The sequence below is a fragment of the Marmota monax genome, unplaced genomic scaffold (assembly GCF_021218885.2).
Source record: "Marmota monax isolate L192 unplaced genomic scaffold, Marmota_monax_Labrador192_F-V1.1 WCK01_AAM20220418_F8-fsc00207, whole genome shotgun sequence".
NCBI classification, from domain to species: Eukaryota; Metazoa; Chordata; class Mammalia; order Rodentia; family Sciuridae; genus Marmota; species Marmota monax.
In genome coordinates, this window is record NW_026692713.1 from 1,707,399 (window position 1) to 1,733,183 (window position 25,785).

The 25,785-nt window shown below is 41.6% G+C and overlaps 1 protein-coding gene across 1 annotated transcript in view; it reads right to left on the minus strand.

Moving 5' to 3' along the window:
* The window catches only part of Vstm4 (V-set and transmembrane domain containing 4), a 100,424-nt gene that overhangs the window by 9,280 nt on the left and 65,359 nt on the right, over positions 1–25,785 (minus strand). Inside the window, exons 6-7 of the mRNA XM_046446717.2 lie at positions 22,227–22,333; positions 20,783–20,844 (exon numbers count right to left, since the gene is read on the minus strand). Of these exons, the coding sequence (XP_046302673.1) occupies positions 20,783–20,844; positions 22,227–22,333 (169 nt within the window). The remainder of the gene's footprint in view (positions 1–20,782; positions 20,845–22,226; positions 22,334–25,785) is intronic.

Below are 25,785 nucleotides of genomic sequence, written 5' to 3' on the forward strand. Positions count from 1 at the left end.
AGAAAAGAAATGACTTGATTTAGCTGACACTACAAAAACCAACTCCAGGGGATTCAGAAGTTACACATCTCTTTGGAACACACCACCCTCCAAGCTCCTAATGGGCAGTTTCTGAGCATTTCATTTTGTGGGTGTGTTTCCATGATTCAAGCTAAAAAGTTGACATTTCTACTGGGGAAGAAAGAGAGAAGGGAAAGGGAAAGAGGGAGGGAGAGAAAATTAATGTTCTCTTATGCAGACTCCTGCAAAATACTACTTTTTCATAGAGATCACGGTTGGATGTGCAAGTTGAATTAAGTTTGCAGGAATAAAAGAAAAATGCAATTGCAGCCACTGCAAGCTCCCCAATGTCAAAAGTTCAATTGGGTAATACCATTATCACAGCAACAGATCAATAACCAGGACACAGGATGTTTATGCTAACGTCACCTTCAAGCGAAAACACAAACCTGCAGTTCTACAGAGTTGCGCTATCAGGAATCTATTTACCCAAGAGAGGATGAAAATTATTAAGGGCAGACTTCCTCTTCTCCCTTCAAGATAAGTGCTCATTTTTTATTCAACAGAGAAGTAACTGATAAAACAAACTCTCCCTGAACACATACTACCTTGGCCACCAAGGAGGATGGGCTGTGGGTTCAGTAAGCTCTGTGGATAGAAGGGTCTTTGGGAGTCTCTGTAAGTCAACTTGGGAAAGAAAAAACATGCCATGGCTCCTATGGGTGATACTGAGATCAACATGCCTTGGATGTAACCTTGACTTTATTTTGAGTTCCAGGGGTCTGCTGATTGGCATACATTTAACATGTTATGGAAAGAAGAGGTAGAGCTCTCTGATGTGTAGGGTAAGTAAAAATAAAGAATAAAAACCAACAAATGAAAGATCTTTCCAAGAGAGAAATATTACACAAAGGATCAAAGGACATGATCCAGAAGTGGCTTTGGGAGATGGCACACACAGTGCAGGAGCATCGGTCCTTCTTAGAGTGGAACCCAGAAAACATGGACCAACATCCTCCATCACATTCCATCCTCACCTTGGCCTTATGAGGTGGGTCCAATGATAACACCCACTTTCCAGATGAGCAAACCCGTTTTAAAAGTCAGGAAACTTGCTCAAGGTTTCTGGGTGGCCAGGTGAAGTCTGTATTCAGAGCCCATGAGTCCTGGCCAGGATCCATGTTCATGGCTATCATCAGCATTTACAAAAGCAGGATCAAGGCTATGTCTATGCTCAGATGTGAATACCATGTATCCAGGTGAGCCAGACAGGTAGACAGCAGGCCCAGAAAATAGTGAAGGATCACTGGTACAAATCACACGAAGCTTGGGATAGGCTCGCACCACTCAGTGCACAGTGTGTGCTCCAACTGAACAGCCAGAGGGAGAAGAGAATCAGTGCCATCCTCATCAGAAGTCTGGCTTGGTTTCAGGGAACAGGAACCCTGAAGCCACAAAACCCAAGACTTTCCAAAGGCAGATACATGGAGCATCCAAGGACTAGGGAGGGCAATGGAGGAAAGGGAAGACTTCATGTTGTTCAGTTATTTACAAGCCTTAGTATCGTATCAGCCCAGATTCCCACCTCCACCCCCGGCCTCTGTGTGGTTAACCAGTGACTAATTGTAAATAATCCAATGTGCTCTGGGGCTATGTGGGACAGGAAAGATTTGGAGCTTAGAAGAGAAGTCTTGGATGGAGATGAAGAATTCAGAGTCCTATCCAGGTTTGCGGCACCTTGGGATCCTAGACAGGACAAATTCATATCATGCACTTGACTCCCTAGAGTTCAAAAGATATTTAGCAAAGCACATTCTTAGAATGAATTCAATATGCAGACAGATATATGCCACAGATCAACTGCTTTGGGGACAGAGAGAGATGGTTATCTCTAGAACCTTCTGAAGCCAAACACAGAAAGGCCTAGGGCTAAATCTCACTGGCTTAAGATTTTATAAGTCATCAGACAGATGGCTGCCTCTAGGTTTCACCAATGCATGTTTTGCACGCGAAAATGTGATTACAGATAATGGTCTTGATACATGAAACTTCATAGTTGCACAGTGACCGCTCCATGATCTAATATGGTTATTCATTTTCTCCTCCCCATGGACCATGGATATATGTATTCCCAGCTGCCTTCCAAAAGTACTTTTACTGGCAGTGTCATTCAAGACTGCTTTTGCTTAGAAAAAAAAGAGTATTTTTTTTTCTGGTTCAACAAAGGGGTACACTCTGAGAATCTGCAATCTTTAACATGCTCAGTCTTCTAATCATCTGCTTTTAATACTCTCCTCAACTCATTGGATTACGCAAAGGACTGTCCAATGGTGCTTAAGAGCATATTTTCCTAGTGACAGAAAGTCTGCCATTTACAAATTGTGTGACCTTAAACAAGGTACATAACCTCTCTGTACCTGTGTTTCCTCATCTGCAATGTAGGGTTCATAGTACTATCTTTCCTATAGTATCATATTAAAGATTAAATGTATTAGTACATACAGTGGACTTAAGTATCTGATAGGCATATAGTAAATTCTATATGAACTCAATTATTATTGCTGTTGCTATTATTTTTATTATAGATTATAAGCAAATACTGCTTTAATGTTTGGCTCCTTTGAAATATTTAGATGCAAAGAAGACACTTAGACTCCTTGGGTATAGCATGTACTAGGGGCTGATGGATGTCCCTGGGCCTCAGGCCAGTACCAAAGAATTCTTTTTAATAGTAGGAAAGATAATCTTTCTAGACTATAAGTCAAACCATGCCACTCACTGCCCCACACAAAATTCCCCAGTGGTTTTTCATAATATGTAGATTAAGATCCAGGGTCTTTATCAAGACCTAAGGATGGACAAAGATTTATAAAAATATAAGTCCAATGCCTAGCAGATACCACGTCCAAAAATAAGAGCTAAGGAATGAAATTTCATTTTGTATTTTAACACTTGGAGATTCTTCCTGTATTCCACTTAGAGCATTCATCATGATTTACCTTTCCAGTAATGACCTACATCATTTCTCCTGACTTTCTTGAAATGGAGGCAATTATGATTGTTCCAGAGTTAAATGAGTGCATCTATGGTAAGTACTGGGGCAGTGAGTACACATGGAAAGTGCCCCCAAAGTATGTGCATTAGCCTTATTATCACACCACCATCATCATCACCATTACCATCATCATTATTATCATCACCACTATCACCACCACCACCATGACCATCATCACCATGACCATCATCACTATCATCATTAATATCACACTAGTGTCAGGTCATAACCATTCTGCATAGAAACAAAACAAGTATTAACACCAAATCTAAAACAGCAATAATCATGCCTATTTATTTTTTTAAATTGACATTGTATATGATGGTGGCAATGGGTGCATATAGGATGAATTGATAATTTCTGTTCTTTATCTCTCTATGCATACCCTCACCATAAATTTAAAAGGCTGTGTCTTACTGTTTGGGGGTCATCACATATGCTTGTTGATAATTTATAAATTTGACCTTAGAAAGTTATAATAAGAAATTATAATTAAGTCTGGCTAGGGATAAAAATTCCCCTCAAATGCACCATGATTTTGTTGTGAACTCAGAATTTCATGTAGAGATTTTCTTCCTGATACTTTGGAGGCCGAGCTTGGTGTTATAGACATGCTGATGATTTTTTCTTTCCTTCCAAAAATGGCACTTCATTTCTAGTATTCTTCATTCAAGATTGAAAAAGTCTTTTAATAACAACTCTGAAGTACTCTGTGTTCAAAACCAATGTTTTAAATGAAATAGGCTTAAAAAAATCAAATGTGAGCAGAAATGATATTGTTTCATGAGATTACAAAAATAAAATAGAGTGAAAAAGTTTTTTAAAAAAATTTCCCAATGGTGCAATGATCCCAGAAATGAAGTGCCCAATAAAGGCAGCAAATCAGCCAAGCTGAGATGGAAAACAAGCTACTGTTCCACAGGGAGGGACAGTCCCTGTGGACATGCAGGGACAGGCCTGTCCTAGAGTGGGACCTACCAGGACCCCTGGGAGCAGGATAGGCTGCACAACTAGGGCAGCTCACCATGGAGTAGGATCTGCCAGATGTCTATGCCCCTCTCTTGTCTGGAACATCTTGTGGCCTATCTTGTCTCTCTTACCTGTTTACTTTTGTCCTATGAACAGGCTCATGCCCCTGATCCTATAGTACTTTGCATACTACCAGTTGGTGCTCAGTGAGGGTTGGAGAATGAACAGGTAGAAGCCAGAAAAGTGATCAGAATGGATCAAGAGTGCAGTACACAGGAGAAACACAGAGCCCTGAGGTGGTCACCTGGCCTCTCAAACTACCATCACATTACCCTTACAGAAAAGAATGAGGCAGCCTCTGTCTGTGGCATTTCTGCAATAGGAGTCTCACTTTTTCCAAGAACTGGGTGCTTAATGTGCTACCCAGTCTTAAAATACATCACTTAGCCCATTGTCAACAAAATCAGTCTCAACCAATATCTATTGTCCTCTGACACAGCCAAGAAGCGTCTGCCCTAGTTGGTGTTTACGGATACTGTCAGGTAACATGAACTGCACGGCCCACATGGAAATGACTGCTTTGTGTCAGGGTGACCAGGCTCCCTAGTATAGAATATTCTTGCTTCCACTTGATCAGAATCACTTCCAGTTTACTAAAGCCCAGCGCCTGTTCTCTCTGGACCTGAAGAAACCCATGAAACCAAATGACTTCTGTTTTCTCCACTCTAATCCCTTCCAAAGCCTCGGCATTGATTCTCCCTCCAGTCGACATACATAACTCCCCGTGACAATAATGGGATGTGCATGTGCACCAAGGGGGGCATAGAATTTTTATCTCTGTAAAAATGGTACTAGCATGGTACAAGCAAAGTTTTTGTTTTTTTCCCAAGGCTTTTACTTGGGGCAATATATTGTACATGTGGTTGTGGATTTTTTTCCTTCTTTTTAATTTTAAATCGAGATTAGGCACATATTTTATGCAGGTTAATATATCCTTTTCATGTAAAATTTAACTGAAACCAGTTCTAGCACATTAACGACAACAAGAGAAATTCTCCGGCTTATTATAAACATTCTTCAAGAAACCTGAAATGTGTGTCCTCTGGAAATAATTTTGCTGGGATTTGGATTATTATTAAAATCCTCTCAGAATTCTATTGCTGATGTCTAATGTCCCTCAAAGCCCTTTTCTGCTACTGATCAGAGAAAAACTCTGGGACTGTCGCAGAACATTCTCCATGATAGAAACAGGGCTGGGGGAGGGGGCTTCTTTTCCTATACCAGGAGACGCAGAACAGGGCATGGTACCTGAGCCCGGGCTAACCATTCCATGGCTTCCAACCAAGTAAGGAGAAGATGCTTCATAAGACAGGGTCACTTTGAACTGCGGTAAAATTAACTTCTTCCTCTCTGTTCTTTTTGAGTGCTCTGATCTTAGGTTTCATGAGAGGAGGGTGGTTTGCTGAAGATTTTAAACTTGAGGGAATCCCAGGAAAGCAGGTCTCAGTCACCTACCAGAATTCTCTACCTGTGGAGGGGCCCTGGGAGATCAGAGGGCTGAGGCTATATTTGAGGATGAGCCATAAGAGATTTGCAGAAATGATGGAGGGTTACAATACCATTTCAAATTCTCACATTTAATATTCTCTTTGTTGATAAATAAGATTACCCATCATTCTCCTAGGTGGAGTAAACTCTCTTACTCAAATGTAAAATGAAATTCTTGCCAGAGGTGTAGGTCAGTGACTCTGGGTCCTGATCCAACTGGAAATGGATGTTTAGTTTGGTAAATTAACCAGAGGCATGCTTCTCAAACTTTAATGTCCACCAGATTCCTCTGGGATTTTGTTGAATTACAAATTCTGCTTCAGTAGGTCTGGGTTGGGACCTGGTATTCCACTTTTCCAACCTTTTTTTTTCTAGGCAATGCCCCAGTCTCTGGACAACACTGAGGGCAGAGAAGATTGGGAGCTCCAACCACAGAGCTTCACACTTGATCAGGTCATTTATTTATTCACTACATATGCATAGGCTGGGGAGACACCTGCAGAGTCCAGGTTCCCTGCTGGGGATGCTTTAAGTGAGTAAGGCAGGTCTTCCCTGATCTTAAAGAGGTCCCATTAAAATGTCTGATTTCTGGGCATCAAAGGACCTGAAATACAGACTAAAAAGGCAATCTATAGACTGGGTGAAAAAAATTGCCAAATTATATATCATATTTTACCACATAATCATCACAGATTTCATGGTATTTGCTTTTTTTTTTTTAATGTAGGATGTGATCATTATGTGAAGCTTTTTTGGAAAAAAAAAGTGCCACTATTACTTAAAACTCATTTATTACTAAACTGTCTTTAAAGCAATATTGAAATCTATAAAACACCCATGAGTATACATTAATTTTGTGGCAACAATTATGCAGTGAAACACAGGATCTGATGAAGACAATATCCTAGATACATAAAGAACTCCAACAAGTCAACAACAACAACCAAACCAACAAGCTGATTAAAAAACAGACAAAGGATTTAAGTAGACATTTCTCCAAAGAAGGTATATAAATGACCAACAATAACATGAAAAGATGTTCAGTATCACTAATCATCAGGAAATGAAAATTAAAGCTATAATAAAATACCATTTCACCCATTAAGATGGATAACTAGAAAAGCAGGAAGGGAGGAAAGACAGGAAGGAAGGAAAGAAGGAAGGAAGGAAGGAAGGAAGGAAGGGAGGGAGGGAGGGAGGGAGGGAGGGAGGGAGGGGAAGGGGAAAGGAAGGGAAGGAAGGAGGAGTGAGGGAGGAATGGATGAAGAGGAGAGGATGGAGGGAGGGAAGGCAGGCAGGCAGAGAAGGAAAAAAGTGTTGACAGGACATAAAGGAATTAGAATCCTTCTGCATTATCAGTGAAAATGTAGAATGGTACAGCTACTTTTGAAAACATTATGATGGATCCTCAAAAAATTAAAACTAAATTTATCATGATTCAGCAAGTCCACTCTGGGTATATATCCAAAAGAATTAAAAGTATAGACTGAAAGGTATATTTTTAAGTCCATGTTCATAGTATTCACAGTAGCTAAATGGTGGAAGAGACATTAGTGTTTGTTGATGGGATAACAGATACGTAAAATGTATACAATGGAATACATTGTATACATTTTATACAATGGAATATTAAGGGCAAAAGAAATTTTGAGGAGAAGAGAGATAGAGGAGGGAAGATGGCGGCGAGGGGAGTGCATTACCCCCGTGTGCTGCTTCACTGTGTGGGAGTATGACAAGTCAGGACGGCTAAAGGATATCTTGTTAGGAATTTCCAGCAATAGTGGGGTGCGCCGGAACCTGGAGGAAGGATTTCCATCGCATGAGGATCGGCTACGGGGACTCAAACGCGAGAGGTTTGTCGCACGGAGGGTAACACTGCTTATTCAGCAAATCGCCGCGCGGCTAGAGTCTGCAAGGCGCGCTGGGACAGAGACGCAGGGTTACAGCGCTGCAGTTTCTGCCAGACGCGCAAGCACCGCACTCAGGGCTGAATTCTGGGTTCGAGACGGGGAAGGAAGCGGTCCATCTCGGTTCTCCACACCGGTCAGACCACAGAGGAGGCCAGCAGCCACCATGTTGGTAAACTGACGTCACCACACCTGTTTTTGACTGACCGCAGCTCATTCAGCCATAGAACAGGTAATTTCAGGCTGCAATTCGCCTGCGGCTTGCAGACAGATTGCTAGGGTTCAGCGCCTGGGGGCTTCTTAAAATCTGATCTTATCGGAGTGAACACGGAGCGCGGGGCGGCCGAGTCCCGGCTCCCGGAACCGTCCCGGAACCGCCCTGGCTCCGGGCTGCGGAGCCTGCGGAGGCTGCTTCTTGGACCCTGCTAATATCAGAGCAAACACGAAACACCAAGAAGCCGAATTCCAGCTCCCGGAACTGAGCCCGCGGGGACTGCTTCTTGGAGCTTACACTTATAGGAGCTTACACCGAGCACAGAGCGGCCGAGTTCCGGCTCCCGGAACCGTCCCGGAACCGCCCTGGCTCAGGGCTGCGGAGCCCGCGGAGGCTGCTTCTTGGACCCTGCTACTATCAGAGCATACACCAAACACTAAGCGGCCGAATTCCGGCTCCCGGAACTGAGCCCGCGGGGGCTGCTTCTTGGAGCCTACACTTATAGGAGCTTACACCGAGCACGGAGCGGCCGAGTTCCGGCTCCCGGAACTTCCCTGGACCGGGGCTAGGAGCCCGCGGAAACTGTGTCTCGGTCCGGGTCCTGCTGAGGGCAGGTCAGGACTCACCCATTGCTTGGGTTGCCTGGCAAGGGGAACGAAATGCTGCCATTCGCATAGGATACCAACATGGCAGAGATCTGATGTCAGCAGAAAGCGGTGGAGGAGAGATCTTCATCAATACCAGCGGTGACATAAGCAGTTGGTCTCCTGGTAAGGGGGGTGAGGCTCAGTCACCCGAGTCTCCTCAATTTGTCCTCGAGCCAGAGGGAAGGAGCCGGGCCGCCGCCAGCCCCCGGAGCAGGCCCAGCGGCTCGCCAGCGTGGTGACCGCGTGACCCCAATTGGAGAGGGGGCGGAGCGGAGCCGCCACCCACACCCGCCAGGTGGGCAGACCCACGACCCAGTAGTACATGGGCGTGGTAGGAGGGGCAGGGCAGAGCCGCCCTTCGCGCTTGCAAGGTAAACAGACCTGTGACAGCCTGGCGGGTCAGGCCCAGTGGCCTGCCAGTGTGGTACACACGTCACCCCAACTCGAGTAGGGGCAGAGCAGATCCTTATCCCACGCCCGGATCAGGCCCTGCCGGTGTGGTGGTCACGTGACCCCAATTGGAGTGGGGGTGGAGCGGAACCGCCACCCGTGCCCGCAGGGTGAGCAGACCAGTGATCAACCTGCAGATCAGGCCCAGGGGTCCGCAGGCGTGGTAGGAGGGGCAGGGCAGATCCGCCGCCCGCGCCTTCAAGGTAGGCAGACCTACAACAGACCAGCGGATCAGGCCCAGGAGCCTGCCGGCGGGGTACAAACACCACCCTAATTGGAGTAGTGACAGAGCAGAGTCGCCTCCCTTGCCAGGAACAGACCCAGCATCCTGCAGGCGGGGTAGTCACGACACCCCAATTGGAGTAGGGGCAAAGCAGAGCCTCCACTCGTGCCCGAAAGGTGGGCAGATCTGCGACCGACCAGCAGGACAGGCCCAGTGGCCTGCTGGTACGACAGACACGTCACCCCAATTGGAGTAGGGGCAGAACAGAGCCGCCACCAGCTCCCAGAACAGGCCCAGTGACCTGCCGGCGTGGTAGCCACGACACCCCAATTGGAATAAGGAGAGAGCAGAGCCGCCGCCCGCACCTGCAGGAAAGATACGCAAGCAGTATGAAAAGACAAGGAAAGAAAGGACCACAAGCAATGCAGGTCAACGCAACTTTAGAAGAGGTAACAGCTGCAGCAGATGGAATGTCAGATAAAGAATTCAGGATATACATGCTTCAGATGATCTGGAGTATCAAGGAAGACATTAAACAGCAAAATCAGACAATGAAAGATCACTTCGACAACGAATTACGCAAACAAATCCAGGAAGCAAAGGATCAACTATACAGGGAGATAGAGGTTATAAAAAACAAGCAATCAGAAATCCTAGAAATGCAGGAAGCAATAAACCAACTTAAAAACTCAATGGAGAATACTACCAACAGAGTAGAACACTTAGAAGATAGAACATCAGACAATGAAGACAAAGTATTTCAACTGGAAAAGAACATAGACAGCTCAGCAAGACTGTTAAGAAACCATGAGCAGAACATCCAAGAAATATGGGATAACATTAAGAGACCAAACTTAAGAGTCATTGGGATACAAGAAGGTACAGAGCTCCAAACCAAAGGAATGAGCAGTCTATTCAATGAAATAATACAAGAAAACTTCCCAGACTTGAAGAATGAGACAGAATCCCAAATCCTAGAAGCCTACAGGACGCCGAATGTGCAAAATCATAAGAGATCCACACCTAGACACATTATAATGAAGATGCCCAACATACAGAATAAGGAGAGAATTTTAAAAGCTACAAGAGAAAGGAAGCAGATTACATTTAGGGGCAAGCCAATCAGGATAACAGCTGATCTTTCAACACAGACTCTGAAAGCTAGAAGATCCTGGAATAACATATTTCAAACACTGAAAGATAATGGGTTCCAACCAAGAATTGTGTATCCAGCGAAATTAAGCTTCAGGATGGAGAATGAAATTAAAACCTTCCACGATAAACAAAAGTTTAAAGAATTCGCAGCTAGAAAACCATCTCTTCAAAACATCCTAGCCAAAGTATTACAGGAAGAGGAAATGGAAAATAACAATGAAAACCAACAGTGGGAGGTAGGACAGTAAAGGGGGGGGGGAACAATCAAAGAGGAAAACAAACAATGTTTAGTAACAGAAATAAACAAATATGGCTGGAAGAACAACCCATATCTCAATAATAACCCTAAATGTTAATGGCTTAAACTCACCAATTAAGAGACACAGGCTAGTAGAATGGATCACAAAACAAGACCCAACAATATGCTGCCTACAGGAGACGCATTTGATAGGAAAAGACATACATAGGCTGAAGGTGAAAGGTTGGGAAAAATCATATCACTCATATGGACTTCGGAAACAAGCAGGCGTGTCCATACTCATATCAAATAAAATAGATTTCAAGCCAAAGTTAATCAAAAGAGATAAAGAGGGACACTACATACTGCTTAAGGGAACCATACACCAACAAGACATAACAATCATAAATATTTATGCCCCAAACAATGGTGCAGCTATGTTCGTCAAACAAACTCTTCTCAAGTTCAAGAGTCTAATAGACCACCACACCATAATCATGGGAGACTTCAACACACCTCTCTCGCCACTGGACAGATCTTCCAAACAAAAGTTGAATAAGGAAACTATAGAACTCAATAACACTATTAATAACCTAGACCTAATTGACATATATAGAGTATACCACCCAACATCAAGCAGTTACACTTTTTTCTCAGCAGCACATGGATCCTTCTCAAAAATAGATCATATATTATGTCACAGGGCAACTCTTAGACAATATAAAGGAGTAGAGATATTACCATGCATCTTATCTGATCATAATGGAATGAAACTGAAAATCAACGATAAAAGAAGGAAGGAAAAAGCATACATCAATTGGAGAATGAACAATAGGTTACTGAATGATCAATGGGTTATAGAAGACATCAAGGAGGAAATTAAAAAATTCTTAGAGATAAATGAAAACACAGACACAACATATCGGAATCTATGGGACACATTGAAAGCAGTTCTAAGAGGAAAATTCATTGCTTGGAGTTCATTCCTTAAAAAAAGAAAAAACCAACAAATAAATGATCTCATACTTCATCTCAAAATCCTTGAAAAAGAAGAGCAAAACAACAGCAAAAGAAGTAGAAGGCAAGAAATAATTAAAATCAGAGCTGAAATTAATGAAATCGAAACAAAAGAAACAATTGAAAAAATTGACAAAACTAAAAGTTGGTTCTTTGAAAAAATAAACAAAATCGACAGACCCTTAGCGATGCTAGTGAAGAGAAGAAGAGAGAGAACTCAAATTACTAGCATACGGGATGAAAAAGGCAATATCACAACAGACACTTCAGAAATACAGAAGATAATCAAAAACTATTTTGAATCCTTATACTCCAATAAATTAGAAGATAGTGAAGGCATAGATAAATTTCTTAAGTCATATGATCTGCCCAGATTGAGTCAGGAGGATATAGAAAACCTAAACAGACCAATATCAATTGAGGAGATAGAAGAAACCATCAAAAGACTACCAACTAAGAAAAGCCCAGGTCCCGATGGGTATACAGCAGAATTTTACAAAACCTTTAAAGAAGAACTAATACCAATACTTTTCAAGCTACTTCAGGAAATAGAAAAGGAGGGAGAACTTCCAAATTCATTCTATGAGGCCAACATCACCCTGATACCTAAACCAGACAAAGACACTTCAAAGAAAGAAAACTACAGACCAATATCTCTAATGAACCTAGATGCAAAAATCCTCAATAAAATTCTGGCGAATCGGATACAAAAACATATAAAAAAAATTGTACACCATGATCAAGTAGGATTCATCCCTGGGATGCAAGGCTGGTTCAATATACGGAAATCAATAAATGTTATTCACCACATCAATAGACTTAAAAATAAGAACCATATGATCATCTCGATAGATGCGGAAAAAGCATTTGACAAAGTACAGCATCCCTTTATGTTCAAAACTCTAGAAAAACTAGGGATAACAGGAACATACCTCAATATTGTAAAAGCAATCTATGCTAAGCCTCAGGCTAGCATTATTCTGAATGGAGAAAAACTGAAGGCATTCCCTCTAAAATCTGGAACAAGACAGGGATGCCCTCTCTCTCCACTTCTCTTCAACATAGTTCTCGAAACACTGGCCACAGCAATTAGACAGACGAAAGAAATTAAAGGCATAAAAATAGGAAAAGAAGAAATTAAATTATCACTATTTGCAGATGATATGATTCTATATCTAGCAGACCCAAAAGGCTCTACAAAGAAACTATTAGAGCTAATAAATGAATTCAGCAAAGTGGCAGGATTTAAAATCAACACGCATAAATCAAAGGCATTCCTGTATATCAGCGACAAATCCTCTGAAATGGAAATGAGGACAACCACTCCATTCAAAATATCTTCAAAAAAAATAAAATACTTGGGAATCAACCTAACAAAAGAGGTGAAAGACTTATACAATGAAAACTACAGAACCCTAAAGAGAGAAATAGAAGAAGATCTTAGAAGATGGAAAAATATACCCTGTTCATGGATAGGCAGAACTAACATCATCAAAATGGCGATATTACCAAAAGTTCTCTATAGGTTTAATGCAATGCCAATCAAAATCCCAATGGCATTTCTTGTAGAAATAGAGAAAGCAATCATGAAATTCATATGGAAAAATAAAAGACCCAGAATAGCAAAAACAATGCTAAGCAAGAAGTGTGAATCAGGCGGTATAGCGATACCAGACTTCAAACTATACTACAGAGCAATAGTAACAAAAACAGCATGGTACTGGTACCAAAACAGGCGTGTGGACCAATGGTACAGAATAGAGGACACAGAAACCAATCCACAAAACTACAACTATCTTATATTTGATAAAGGGGCTAAAAGCATGCAATGGAGGAAGGATAGCATCTTCAACAAATGGTGCTGGGAAAACTGGAAATCCATATGCAACAAAATGAAACTGAATCCCTTTCTCTCGCCATGCACAAAAGTGAATTCAAAATGGATCAAGGAACTTGATATCAAATCAGAGACGCGCCGTCTGATAGAAGAAAAAGTTGGCTACGATCTACAGTCGGTGGGGTCGGGCTCCAAATTCCTCAATAGGACACCCATAGCACAAAAGTTAATAACTAGAATCAACAAATGGGACTTACTCAAACTAAGAAGTTTTTTCTCAGCAAAAGAAACAATAAGAGAGGTAAATAGGGAGCCTACATCCTGGGAACAAATCTTTACTCCTCACACTTCAGATAGAGCCCTAATATCCAGAGTATACAAAGAACTCAAAAAATTAGACAATAAGAGAACAAACAACCCAATCAACAAATGGGCCAAGGACCTGAACAGACACTTCACAGAGGAGGACATACAGTCAATCAACAAGTACATGAAAAAATGCTCAACATCTCTAGCTGTCAGAGAAATGCAAATCAAAACCACCCTAAGATACCATCTCACTCCAGTAAGATTGGCAGCCATTAGGAAGTCAAACAACAACAAGTGCTGGCGAGGATGTGGGGAAAAGGGTACACTTGTACATTGCTGGTGGGACTGCAGATTGGTGCAGCCAATTTGGAAAGCAGTATGGAGATTTCTTGGAAAGCTGGGAATGGAGCCACCATTTGACCCAGCTATTCCCCTTCTTGGTCTATTCCCTAAAGACCTAAAAAGAGCATGCTACAGGGACACTGCTACATCGATGTTCATAGCAGCACAGTTCACAATAGCAAGACTGTGGAACCAACCTAGATGCCCTTCAATAGACGAATGGATAAAAAAAATGTGGCATTTATACACAATGGAGTATTACTCTGCATTAAAAAATGACAAAATCATAGAATTTACAGGGAAATGGATGGCATTAGAGCAGATTATGCTAAGTGAAGCTAGCCAATCCCTAAAAAACAAATGCCAAATGTCTTCTTTGATATAAGGAAAGTAACTAAGAACAGAGTAGGGACGAAGAACAGGAGAAGAAGATTAACATTTAACAGGGATGAGAGGTGGGAGGGAAAGGGAGAGAGAAGGTAAATTGCACGGTAATGGAAGGAGACCCTCAGGGTTATACAGTGGAGGGGGTAGAGAGAGAGGAGGGGAGGGGAGGGGAGAGGTGGGGAGGGGGGAGGGTGGATGATGGGAAAGGCAGCGGAGCACAACAGACACTAGTATGGCAATTTGTAAATCAATGGATGTGTAACTGATGTGAATCTGCAATCTGTGTATGGGGTGAAGGTGGGAGTTCATAACCCACTAGAATCAAAGTGTGGAATATGATATGTCAAGAAATTTGTAATGTTTTGAACAACCCACAATAAAAAATTAAAAAAAAAAAAAAAAAAAGAAATTTTGACACAGGTTGCCCATGAATAAACTTTGAGGATGTTATGCTAAGTGAAATAAGCCACTCCAAACAAAAAAAAAAAAATCCTGCATGATTTCATTTCTATGAAGTCCTTAGTAGTCAAATTCATAGAGACAGAAAGTTGAATGACAGTTTTCAAGGACTGGGCATGGGGAAATGGGGAGTTATTATTTAACAGGTACAGAGTTTCAGTTTTGTAAGAAGAAAAGAATTCCAGAGAGTTTACATCAATGTGGATGTACTTAATGCTTCTGAATGATAAAGTCCATAAATTTTGCATGTACTGTACCATAATTTAAAAGCAATAAAACAATTCATACTTTCTGCAACTATCCGATGTGTCTGTGATGTAGGACTTTTGTAGTGTAAGAAATGTAGAGGTCATGTGGTAAAAAGGAACTACCGGGTTCTAGTGAGGAAGAAGGATAAACCAGGCAGGTAAATGTGACTTCAGTCAGAGTAGGAGGGGCTAAAGTACAAGTGAGCTTGTGCTGTGGGAGCAGGGAGGAGAGGACTGAGGCTTCAGGGAGAGGAAGATGGTGGTCTCCAAGCAGCTGTGGCAGTGAGGATGGGAGGAAAGGGGCACTCCTGGGCATACTGAGAACTTATGGAAAGGCTCAAGCCACCCATGGATGCAGGCATAAGGGAAGAACATGGCTGGATTCTGAATGAAACTTCTAACTGCTAGGCAGGGATGTCCCCGTGAAGCAGATGAGAGGATGGCCATGAGCTCAGTGTGTGCCGGGGTGGATTTGATGGTCCTCATGAGCCTCAAGGGGAGTGTCAGGGAAACAGTCACAAGAACTGGTGTGAGGTTGGCTGGAGGATGCCTGTTAAGAAATCGATGGGCTATACAGGTGGTAGGGCACCTGTCAGAGTGTTGACTCTCCTAGGGAATGTGCTCAAGGAGGGGAGAACCCCAGAGACCATGGACACTCAGGAGAGGTGGGTGCAGAGGGCAGTCTGACCATGGGAAAAGGAACTGCAGCCAGACAAAGAAGCTGGCAATGGTGTGCCAAGGGGAGACTCATTATTATCACCTCCAAGAACGAGGGCATATTTAGGCAGGCCACCATAGCTCACGCTTGTAATCCCAGGGGCTGAGACAGAAGGATCATGAGTTCAAAGCCAGCCTTAGCAATGGTGAGGTGCTAAGCAACTCAGTGAGACCCTGTCTCTAAATAAAATACAAAAAATAGGGCTGGGAATATGGCTCAGAGGTCAACTGCTTGTGAGTTCAATCCCAGGTACCAAAGAGAAAGAAAAGGAAGGAAGGAAGGAAGGAAGGAAGGAAGGAAGGAAGGAAGGAAGGAAGGAAGGAAGGAAGGAAGGAAGGAAGGGAGGAAGGGAGGGAGGGCATGTTTGGAAACATCAATGCCAAAGGGATCAGACAGAAGAGATGGACTGCATGTGCCTCAAGAGAGGTGGATGGACAGGTTGCTCACACGAAGAGCCAGAACTTGATGCATGGGTGGACCTAGATTTGTAGAGAAATGGGTTAGGGGTAAGGAGGACTCCAAAAGAAGGTGGTGAGTGAGCCAAGCCTTGGGGCTGAGCAGCAGTTCGGTGGGAGGATGAGGAGGGCCACAGGTGCAGAGCAGAGAGCAGAGGAAAGGCCTGGACCACGTGGCGTCTTGGTGGGACCAAGGGAGCAGAAACGGGAAGATGACACTGCCTGCCACTCACAGGAAGCCGTGCTTCATCCTGGAGGCAAGGGGGAGCCGTTTGAATATTTTAAGCAGGGAAATGACATGGTTGGAGTGTGTTTTAGGAAAGTCCCTGGGCGGCAATGCAGAGGATGGATCAGAGGGACTGAGACAGGCTGCAAGGGACCCACTGGGAGACTCATGGTAATTAAGCCTGCGATGTTCCTGATTTTCCTGTCTTCAGTCTCTACTCGCAAGAAATCACTTTCTCCTTAGAGGACAGGGGTGGCCTGACCCTTCCAGCTCTCCTTCTGCTAGATACCAGTGACTTAATTATAGAGAGGGAGGACTCACCCGTGCTTTATTGAGGAGGGTGCTGAGGCTGGCTGAGGCTGACTGAGGCAGGCAGGAGTGTGTTAAAGTTCATTTAACTCTGCGAATGGTGCTCACTTCTTCTTCCGTTCATTTTGGGGGATGCTGCTAACTAACTACCAGTCCTCCTCTCCAATTCTGGTAACAGTGGAGTTTCCTGTTGTGTTTTCCTTTAAACACTGAGGTTTTGCTTCCATATCACATGCACTCCCTGTGTTTATTTTTTACCTCCACTTGGCCTCTAAATCAATAACTGGCCTAATTCAATAAAAATAAAGCAGAAGTGCTTCTGGCTCTCTGTTTCTTCTGAAACAAGGAAGTAATGATAGCTTTTCCTGGAAGTGTGTGAATTAGTTCCAGGGGCTCCCTGGCAATGCTAGGGGTGCTTAACTGCCGTGAGGATACTGGAGAGCCCAAGAGGTCTTCAGGGGGCCTTTGAGTCAGTGCCCAAACTTAAAGGAAAATCACCAGTGCGTCTGGCTCCAGGCTAGTTTGAGGGGTTTTGTTTTGTTTCGTAGTGCTGGGGATTGAACTCTGGGCCTTGCACATGATAGACTAGTGCTCTAGTGCTGAGCTACATCCCCAGAGCACTATTTTAATTTTGTGAAAGTTATCCCTCACTCCCCAAAAGATGAAGGCCCACTGGTATATCAGAATAAAGACACACTGCAAGCATGTAAACTAATTAGACAAACTGGATGCATTGCCAGACACTCAGAAGAACCTGTGTGATCCAGTGGGCCTCGTTACCTGATTAAGAGAGTTTGGAAAGTAGATTGTTGCATTTGATTTCTCTGCTAAAAGAAGGGAGGTAGTTTTGATACCTTGATTATAAAATGTCTAAAATGCCTCCCCCATTTTTTTTTGCTTGTGTTCTATCATTTTTTTAAAAAAATCTTTCCAACTGTTTTTAATTTCTGATAATATGTACTTCTTGCAAATTGCCATATTGTGTCAAAAACATAAGAAAAATTCCTGCTTGTTCATGAATTGGGTGTTGCAAACACAAAGACACGCACTTGTCATATTGTTGGCACTGTGGTTGAGATAAGTGAGATGGAGACATAAAGCATCTAGCAGAGGAGCTGGTACACAGTAGGGCTCAATAAATAGAAGTTCTCTACACCAGCCTTGTCCCTCCTTGTTCACGAGTAGGGCAGGTTGGCTTCTAGTAAGAAGGGCTGGGAAACTGTCGCTTAGGAACCAACCAGGAAGCACTGTTTTACAGAGATTGTGGCAAAATGGAGCAAGAGTGGAATTACACACCTAAACTGGCACTAGCCACTTTCTCTACCCACCACCCCCGCCAAAAATAATGTCTCCAAGTTATTTTCTAAATTACCCACTAAGGCCTATGTGAATCAACAAGTAGCTATTGACTTTAGTTTCAACTACCATCAAGACTTATTGATCTGAGAGATAAATATCGACCAAATTGAGACTGAGGTCAATGCTGGTCTCTTGGGAAAATACATCTTAATATTCACCAAAACCTGCAGACGCTGGGGCCTGGCATTTTCGACTCTAAACTGCTGGTCAGACAGAGGTCTAGTTGAGGTCATCTCTTTATTGTGAGTTGTTATCAGTACAAATTGGTATCTAAGTTGACTTGTTTCTGGAAGAATTGATATTAAAATTTTTGAACTCTTTGTATCTTCAATGAACACGGATAATTTAGTATTTAAAGAATTGTTATTGGTAATACTACCATAAAACAAACAGCCCTTTTTAAGTGCATATAACTGCCTTAATTTACTTTCTATGAAAATTAAGAATTTCCTATGCTAAGTCCTTATCCAGAGAAGCACGCCAGCTCAAAAAAACATACAGACAACAAAGTCAACAATGAACACTTGTAATCAGGGCCACAGCCATTTTTGGAAATGCTATTGAAGACAATCTTTTGATAAGTAGGGAAAAAATGCTTAAGACATTATTTTGTACCCAAGAATTGCACAACTAATTTTTGTTTATATTTAATGGTTAAAGGAGAGAGGGGGCCCAACTAGAGAAAGTTGTTTAATTCAAGATGCATGAAACTAACTCCTATGGGTTGACTATAGAAACTCCATCACTTTTCTTAAATTGAGTACTTGTGTGTCCTCAAATGCAAACCTAGAGGGTGAGGGAGGAATCTTATTGTGAGAATTAAGTGTGATGGCATGCAAAAAGCACTCTCATATAACACACACGTCTGTATCTCATTAAGATATGTCAACAGAACTTCAATAAACTGTCTTTTGCAATACATGCACATTAGGACATAGTTTCAACAGTGTCTCTCTGTCTCTCTCTCATGCACATACACAACTGCTAAACAACATTAACCACAAAACAAATAATATGATTAAAAACTAAAAATATTAAATACTATGAATTCATACTGATACTAACGAATTAGTGAATAAAAAAAATGAATGAAAATGGCAGTTTCTTACCAAAGAATTTCAAATAATAAAGATAGAAGAATTGAAGGAACTAGAAAGTCACCATTAGTATCACCATTAGTGAAAACTGCTGCAGGCAAAAAGCACTGATGAATGCAAAATTAGTGGGGAAAGTTTAAGGAAAAAATAGAATATCTGCATAACCATAATATATCTCCCCTAAATAATCATTAATTATTGTGGTGTTTTTATCATGTGCACAAAATTCTTGACATTCTTCCCTTTGAGAGGTGGAGTTCAACTCTCCTAGTCCATCTTGCTCTCCTGGTCCAAACTTGACTATTGGACTAACTTTTAACATACAGACTTTGGGAAGGGAAAATAGAAACCTTACAGTGATGTAACCTGACAGACATGACCTTGACCATTGACTGAGATGGGCATCACCAGTCGTAAGACATACGGCAGTTCCCCCACTTATCTTCAGTTTTGTTTTTCACCCTTGTTGTTACCCATAGTCAAATACAGTCTGAAAATATTAAAAGGAAAATTCCAGAAATAAAACCATCCATCAGGTTCAAATAACTAAGCTTATATAATTCTCATTACAGTATATGGTTATCATTCTATTTTATTACCTAGTATTGTTGTTAATATCTTGCTGAACTTCATTTATAAATTAAGCTTTATTGTGAGTATGTATGCGTGGGGGAAAAGCAGAGCATATGTAGGTTTCAGTACCATCTGTAGTTTGAAGCATCCATTGGGGGGGCTTGGAATGTATCCCTCTCTGGATAAGGGGGTGTGCTACTGTATGGACATCATGTGCCCTGATATGATTCAATGAGAAGAGAAATTCTCTGTGTTTTTCTCCCAAATCTGCAACCTCATATCTAATCATCAGAAAACCTCAAAGAAATACAAATTAAGGGATAGTCTAAAAAAGTAACTTGTTACTCCACTACAAATGTGCCAGTACCATGAAAGAAAAAGACAGAGGCGCTTCCACAGATCAAAGGAAAGTAAGGAGTGTGACAACTGAATGGAATGTGAGATCCTGGATTAGATTCCTGGACAGAAAAAGAACATCCATGGGAAACCTGCTGAAATCTGGTAACACTGACTCACTAACGTTAATGTCTTTCTTTGGATAAATACACCATGGCTATGTAAGATGGTAGCTTTAAGAGAAGGTGGAGGAAGGGTATAGGAGAACTCTCTGTACTATCTTTACAACTTTTCTGCAAATTTCAAGTCATTTCAAAATTTAAAAAAAAAAGATTTAACATATTTTCTGGAAGATTCTTCAACAGTCTCTTCAGACTGAGCTATCAGGAAAATTGATGCAAGCAGGTCCACTTTCTATGCTATACATTTTTAAGTACAGCTTTTTTTTTTCTCTCTCTCTCTCTTTTTTTTTTTTTTTTGATAATGAAAGATAATTCCATTTGGGTTTTAAAAACTCACTCCAGGAACTGAACATGTAGAAAAGCTGACTCAAAAACTGACCTTAGAAAGACAATGCATTTGTTGGGAGACCAGTTAATTACCAAGAATTTTTAGCACATTGAGAGTCAATAAAGGTAGTGTTAAGTCTCTGACCTATGTTTAAGACTTGAGGGACAATGACAACACAAAAAAACGTTACTCACCAGTGTGACTTTCCTCTGTGGTTTCAGCAGCTTTGGTTTGTGGAATGTGGCAGCTATTGGAGCTGTGGGAAGTCAAGGATTTTTAGCTTGCAACTCCCCCAGAACTCTTAATGCCCACCCATAAGCATCACAGACACACTCAGTGCAGACTTTCAGACCCCTTCCTGGCCCCATGGAAGAGTTCCAATTTCTGAACTATGTATCATCGGTTGCTCCTCTTTGAGGAGCCATCCTCCCCTTTCTTTGGATATATCAGTGCCCCTCCTTGGTCAGGTCAATAAAATAGCTCTGAATAAATCACTGCCTCTTTGTAGAGGTCAGATGTGCAGGTGAGAACTAGGTGCATTTGGTAAAGGCTGGGGCTGATACCTTTCCCAGAAGACTCTGTCCTATCTGGTCCCTGACCCTGGAAGCAATGACTGATCCTCATATAGCTCTATGCGGTCATTAGTAAGGGTCTTACTCTCCCTGTTTAACAGAGAGGGAAAACAAAGACCATCTTCTAATATCACCTAACTAGATTTGGGACTTGAAATTGGCATTGAAAGCCCAGGTCTACTTAGCTAGGTTTCATTTTTATCTTTCGTAAGGTAGAGTAATATCTATCCTGGAATAAATGAGACAATACAGAAGGATGACCCCTGGCCCAGAGCAGGTGTTCTCTGCTCCCTTCCTTCCCCAGATGTGTGCTTCTCATGCCTCCCTAACACAAACATCCTTCCATCCTTCCAGCTTTACCACCATTGGTTCACCTCAGGGCTGACGGGCCCCAGGAGACCACCAGTGGAGCACCAATGGAGGAATAAAATGTATCTGGTCTTGTTATTAAATTGTTTACCTGGGAAATCCTTGTATTCCCAACTATACTTCCAATGTGTTGAGCTATAAACATCCAAATCAAACTGTTATTTTAAGAACTATCTATGAAAGTCTGGGTTCTCCTAAGACTTACGCAGTTTTTTTCCTTACTCAGGTTGCTCTAAATCAAAACTGAGATCACAGAATAATCATCATTTTATACCCAGAACAAATTTGAAATACACTGCATATCTGGAGGACATATTTAAGAAGTCAGAGAGACTTCTTTCCTTTAGATGAACTAAGGAAATGCTGACCCCACCCCTTGCCCCACACCACCATTTTTTGTAGAGCATTTTAAAGATTCAAAGTGAAATACAACATGGGTTCCTCTGTGGATGTTAACCTTCCCTGTGGATGTTGACCTTTCCATGCTGAAACTATGCTGAACCACTCCAAAGGATGGAGATGGTCAAGCACCAGTTGTAATCAAACCCTAGATGGGGATGTCTAGGCCCCAATACCAGTGAATCTCATGTCCTCCATCAGCCTATTTCCCCTGTCCTGATTTTACATTGACTCCCAGGCCAATCTCTGGATTGATCATGGTGGTTTCCACACAGGGAATTGCCATCCAGCTTCCTACCTTTGGCAGGAACTGCAGGAGGAACATCTGCCTTCTCCTTCCGCCTCTTGCCCTTCTTGGGCTGCAGGGGGGCCAAGCTGGTCACGCTGGTGACAGTCTCCCCTGAGCTGTAGAAGGAAAAGGCCCTGGTGAAGCCAAAGTTTGACTTTGTTGTCGCAAAGCAGAAAGGAAAAAGAACTGCTAGTTTCCAGTAGTTTCTGAGTGCTCCCTTTGCAGCTGTGTAAGGAGGAGTCGTCTTACAGCTGGACAAGGATGGCTCTATGCTTATCTCCAGGGATGTCTAGAAGTCTGGTCCTGATCCTTGGATAAGATAAGGATGATGAGATGAGCTAGTTTGTGATTTATAATGTGTTGTTTAAAGTTCAAAATGCCCTGGAGGATCCCCAGGCCAGCTTTTCTACATTATTTAGGGATATACGAGCTGATGGTTTACACCTGGCTTAAATGGTTACACAGTCTGACTTGGCTACATACCAGTAGAATGTTAAAGAGGCCACCAGAACCTTTTGCTTGAGCTCTCCGAAAACCAAGATTCTTTGCCCATCCATTCCATGTCTTTGTGGTTCTTAATTCAAAAACAAGGCACCACCCTGGCAACAGAATGGTAGGGAGCCGCACCCAGAAATCTCTCAGGTCCCCCTTGAATGCTTGGGATTTCTTCTGCTGGAATTTTATCTTCATTATATGCTAAGTGAGTTCACTCTGAGAAGTATGTTTCCAATTAGCTGATCCTGTGCAATCACTACAGTATCAGTTTCTATGTGTTATCTCTGATAATCCAAAGTGATAGGGATGATCAGCCTTATTACAGATAAGACAGCCAAGGCTTTCAGATGCTTACTGACTGCCTTGAGTGACACTGTTAGTAAGAAGCAAACCTGTCAGTCAAACCCACTCTTGGCCCTCCAGGTGGGAATGCAGTCCACAAATTTCTTGAATGTCCATCAATCTTGTTCCAAAGTCTTCTATTGGCTCTAGCAACCCAGAGGGAAATGCTTTTTAGAATCTCCTGTCCTAAGGCACATGTTCTAGCTAAGTAGGTAGGACTACCAGGACAGACTAACTCCCCATCCATAAAAAGTTTTTAGAAGTCCATAAGAATATAACCAATTGCTCAAGCATCAAAATGAAAGAAGGTGGTGAACAGGAAATTTTCACCCCAAACATGCTAATGCGCTCTCCTGAAAGAGCAATCCAAATTGAAATGTATACTTCCTTTTTTTCTCATAACAGAATGGCAACAATGGAATCTGGGCATAGCACTCTTTGGATAAGAGTGCAGGGCTGGTATGAGTGCAAACCTTGCCCAGTGGAGAATGACTTAACACGAGCTATCAAAATTGCAGGCTTAGATTCTTCAAACTGGCAATTACACTTCCAGGAACTCATTGTATGGATGTTTTTCACATGTATGAAATGTTTCATGTGTAAGATAAGACATTACAGAACTGTTTGATTAGAAACAACCCAATTGTCAATCAGCTGGGGACTGGTTTGAATAGATTATGGTGAATACACACATGGAGTTTTGTGTGATGAAAAAGAGGAATAAAGAAGTGAAAAAGTGAGGTTTTGGACAGTGTATTCTACTTTTTACATAAAAATAAGGGAAATAAAAATATATATTAGTATTTGCATGCATAAACCTCTAGAAATAGTCAAGAATTTAAAAATAGTGGTCCAGAAGAAAGGGGATACTGAACAACTAAACAGATAGGAGACAGGACAGTGAGGGTTATTACTGGATATGTTTAGGATAAAATGCACATAAATACCTACACTTCATAAGAGATATGTTATTCTAATAATAATCCTAGATATTTGAAAATAAATGAAGACTGAATCACACACTGTGGGAAAAATTCCAAGAATATGGTTCCCACTGAGATTCCTAAGGACAGCTTATTTTCATTGGGAACAGAAACTAACTGGTCACAGCTTTAGTGTACAGGGACAGTTGTGTAAATTCACAAATAGCCAAAAGGAATGCGAGTTTACAAAACTCTGACCACTAAGAGCAAACAAGGGATTAGAAACTCTCAGAATTGCTTAGATATACAAACACATGTACAGTTCAGTTCTGTAGCTTTTTAAACTCTTGAAATGTTTATTTTTTCTTTTCAAAAGAAAGTAATGCAGGTTCACATTTTAAAATGGTAATTACAGGCATGGAGATGAAAGGAAATAAGTTTATCATAACCAAAACACAATCTTTGTAAATATTTCCACAACTCTTAATTGTTTTTTTTAATAGACTTCAAATATTAGAGCCAAACTGAGCAGAAGGTACAGAGATTTCCTAAACACTCCCTCCCCACCACACATGCACAGCATCCCCCATTATCATCCTCCCCCATCAGGGATGCACATGTTACAACTGGTAAGGCCACTCTGACACACCATCATCATACCAAGTCTGTAGTTGACATCAGAATTCCCTCCCGATGTATATTATATGGGTTTGGACAAATGCATAATCACAGTATCCACCATGACTGTGTCATGCAGAGCAGTTTCACTGCCCTAAAGATTTTCTGTGACCTGCCTGTTCATCCTTCCCTCCTCTCAAGCCCCTGGTAACTACTGATCCTTTCTACCTTTACCATCCCCAGAATTTTGCCTTCCAGAGTGCCATATAGTTGGGATCATACAGGATGTAGTCTTTTCAGATTGGCTTTTTTTTTTCCCACTTGGTAGTGCACATTTAAAGTTCCTCTGTCCTTTCAGGGCTCAGTAATTCATTTCTTTTTTAGTGATAAATAACATTCTATTGACCAAATGTACCACATTTTATCTATCCACCTGTTAAAGATATCTTGGATGCTTCCTAGTTTGGGCAATTATGGAAAAGGTTGCTGTAAACATTTGTGTTCAAGATTTTGTGTAGACAGAAGTTTTCAATTCTTTCTTGTTTTTTATATATGTTTAAAAATCATACCATGTTACCATTTGCATTCTTATTTTTTCTTAATCTACACATTTCATATTGTTAAATTCTCATACTATTTCAGTGAAAAGATAAGTCATACTTAATTTAGCCTTTAACATCTGAACATCCACTTTGTTTTCCAATTTTTATAAATAATGTGTATGTGTGTGTGTGTGTGTGTTGTATATAATGGTTTTCCATTCTTATGTTTTCATTTTTAAGCTGGATTCCTAGAGCTGGAATTACCATGTCACAGAGGAGGACCATTTTAAAGTCTATTTAACACCTACTTTCAAAATGATTTCTGACAAGTCAGTTCTCCTTCATAGCTCTTCAATGAATGAGGGTACCCATGATGTCACACTTTTTGATGCCAAGTTGATCAATTTAAAAAATGACTCATTTAATGAAAAAAAAATGTGATCCCTTTTTACTTGGATTTCTCTGATCATTGTGAGGATGAGCACTTCCCAAGTTTGTCTGGCATGTTTCTTCATTTGTGATGCATCTGCTTTTCTACATTTTCTACATTGTGAGGGTATCTGGATTTCTACATTTGTGATATATTTATTTAGGATCTTGGGTTTTTCTCAGAGATTTGTGTGCACCTTTTGCATCCTCTTGACATAT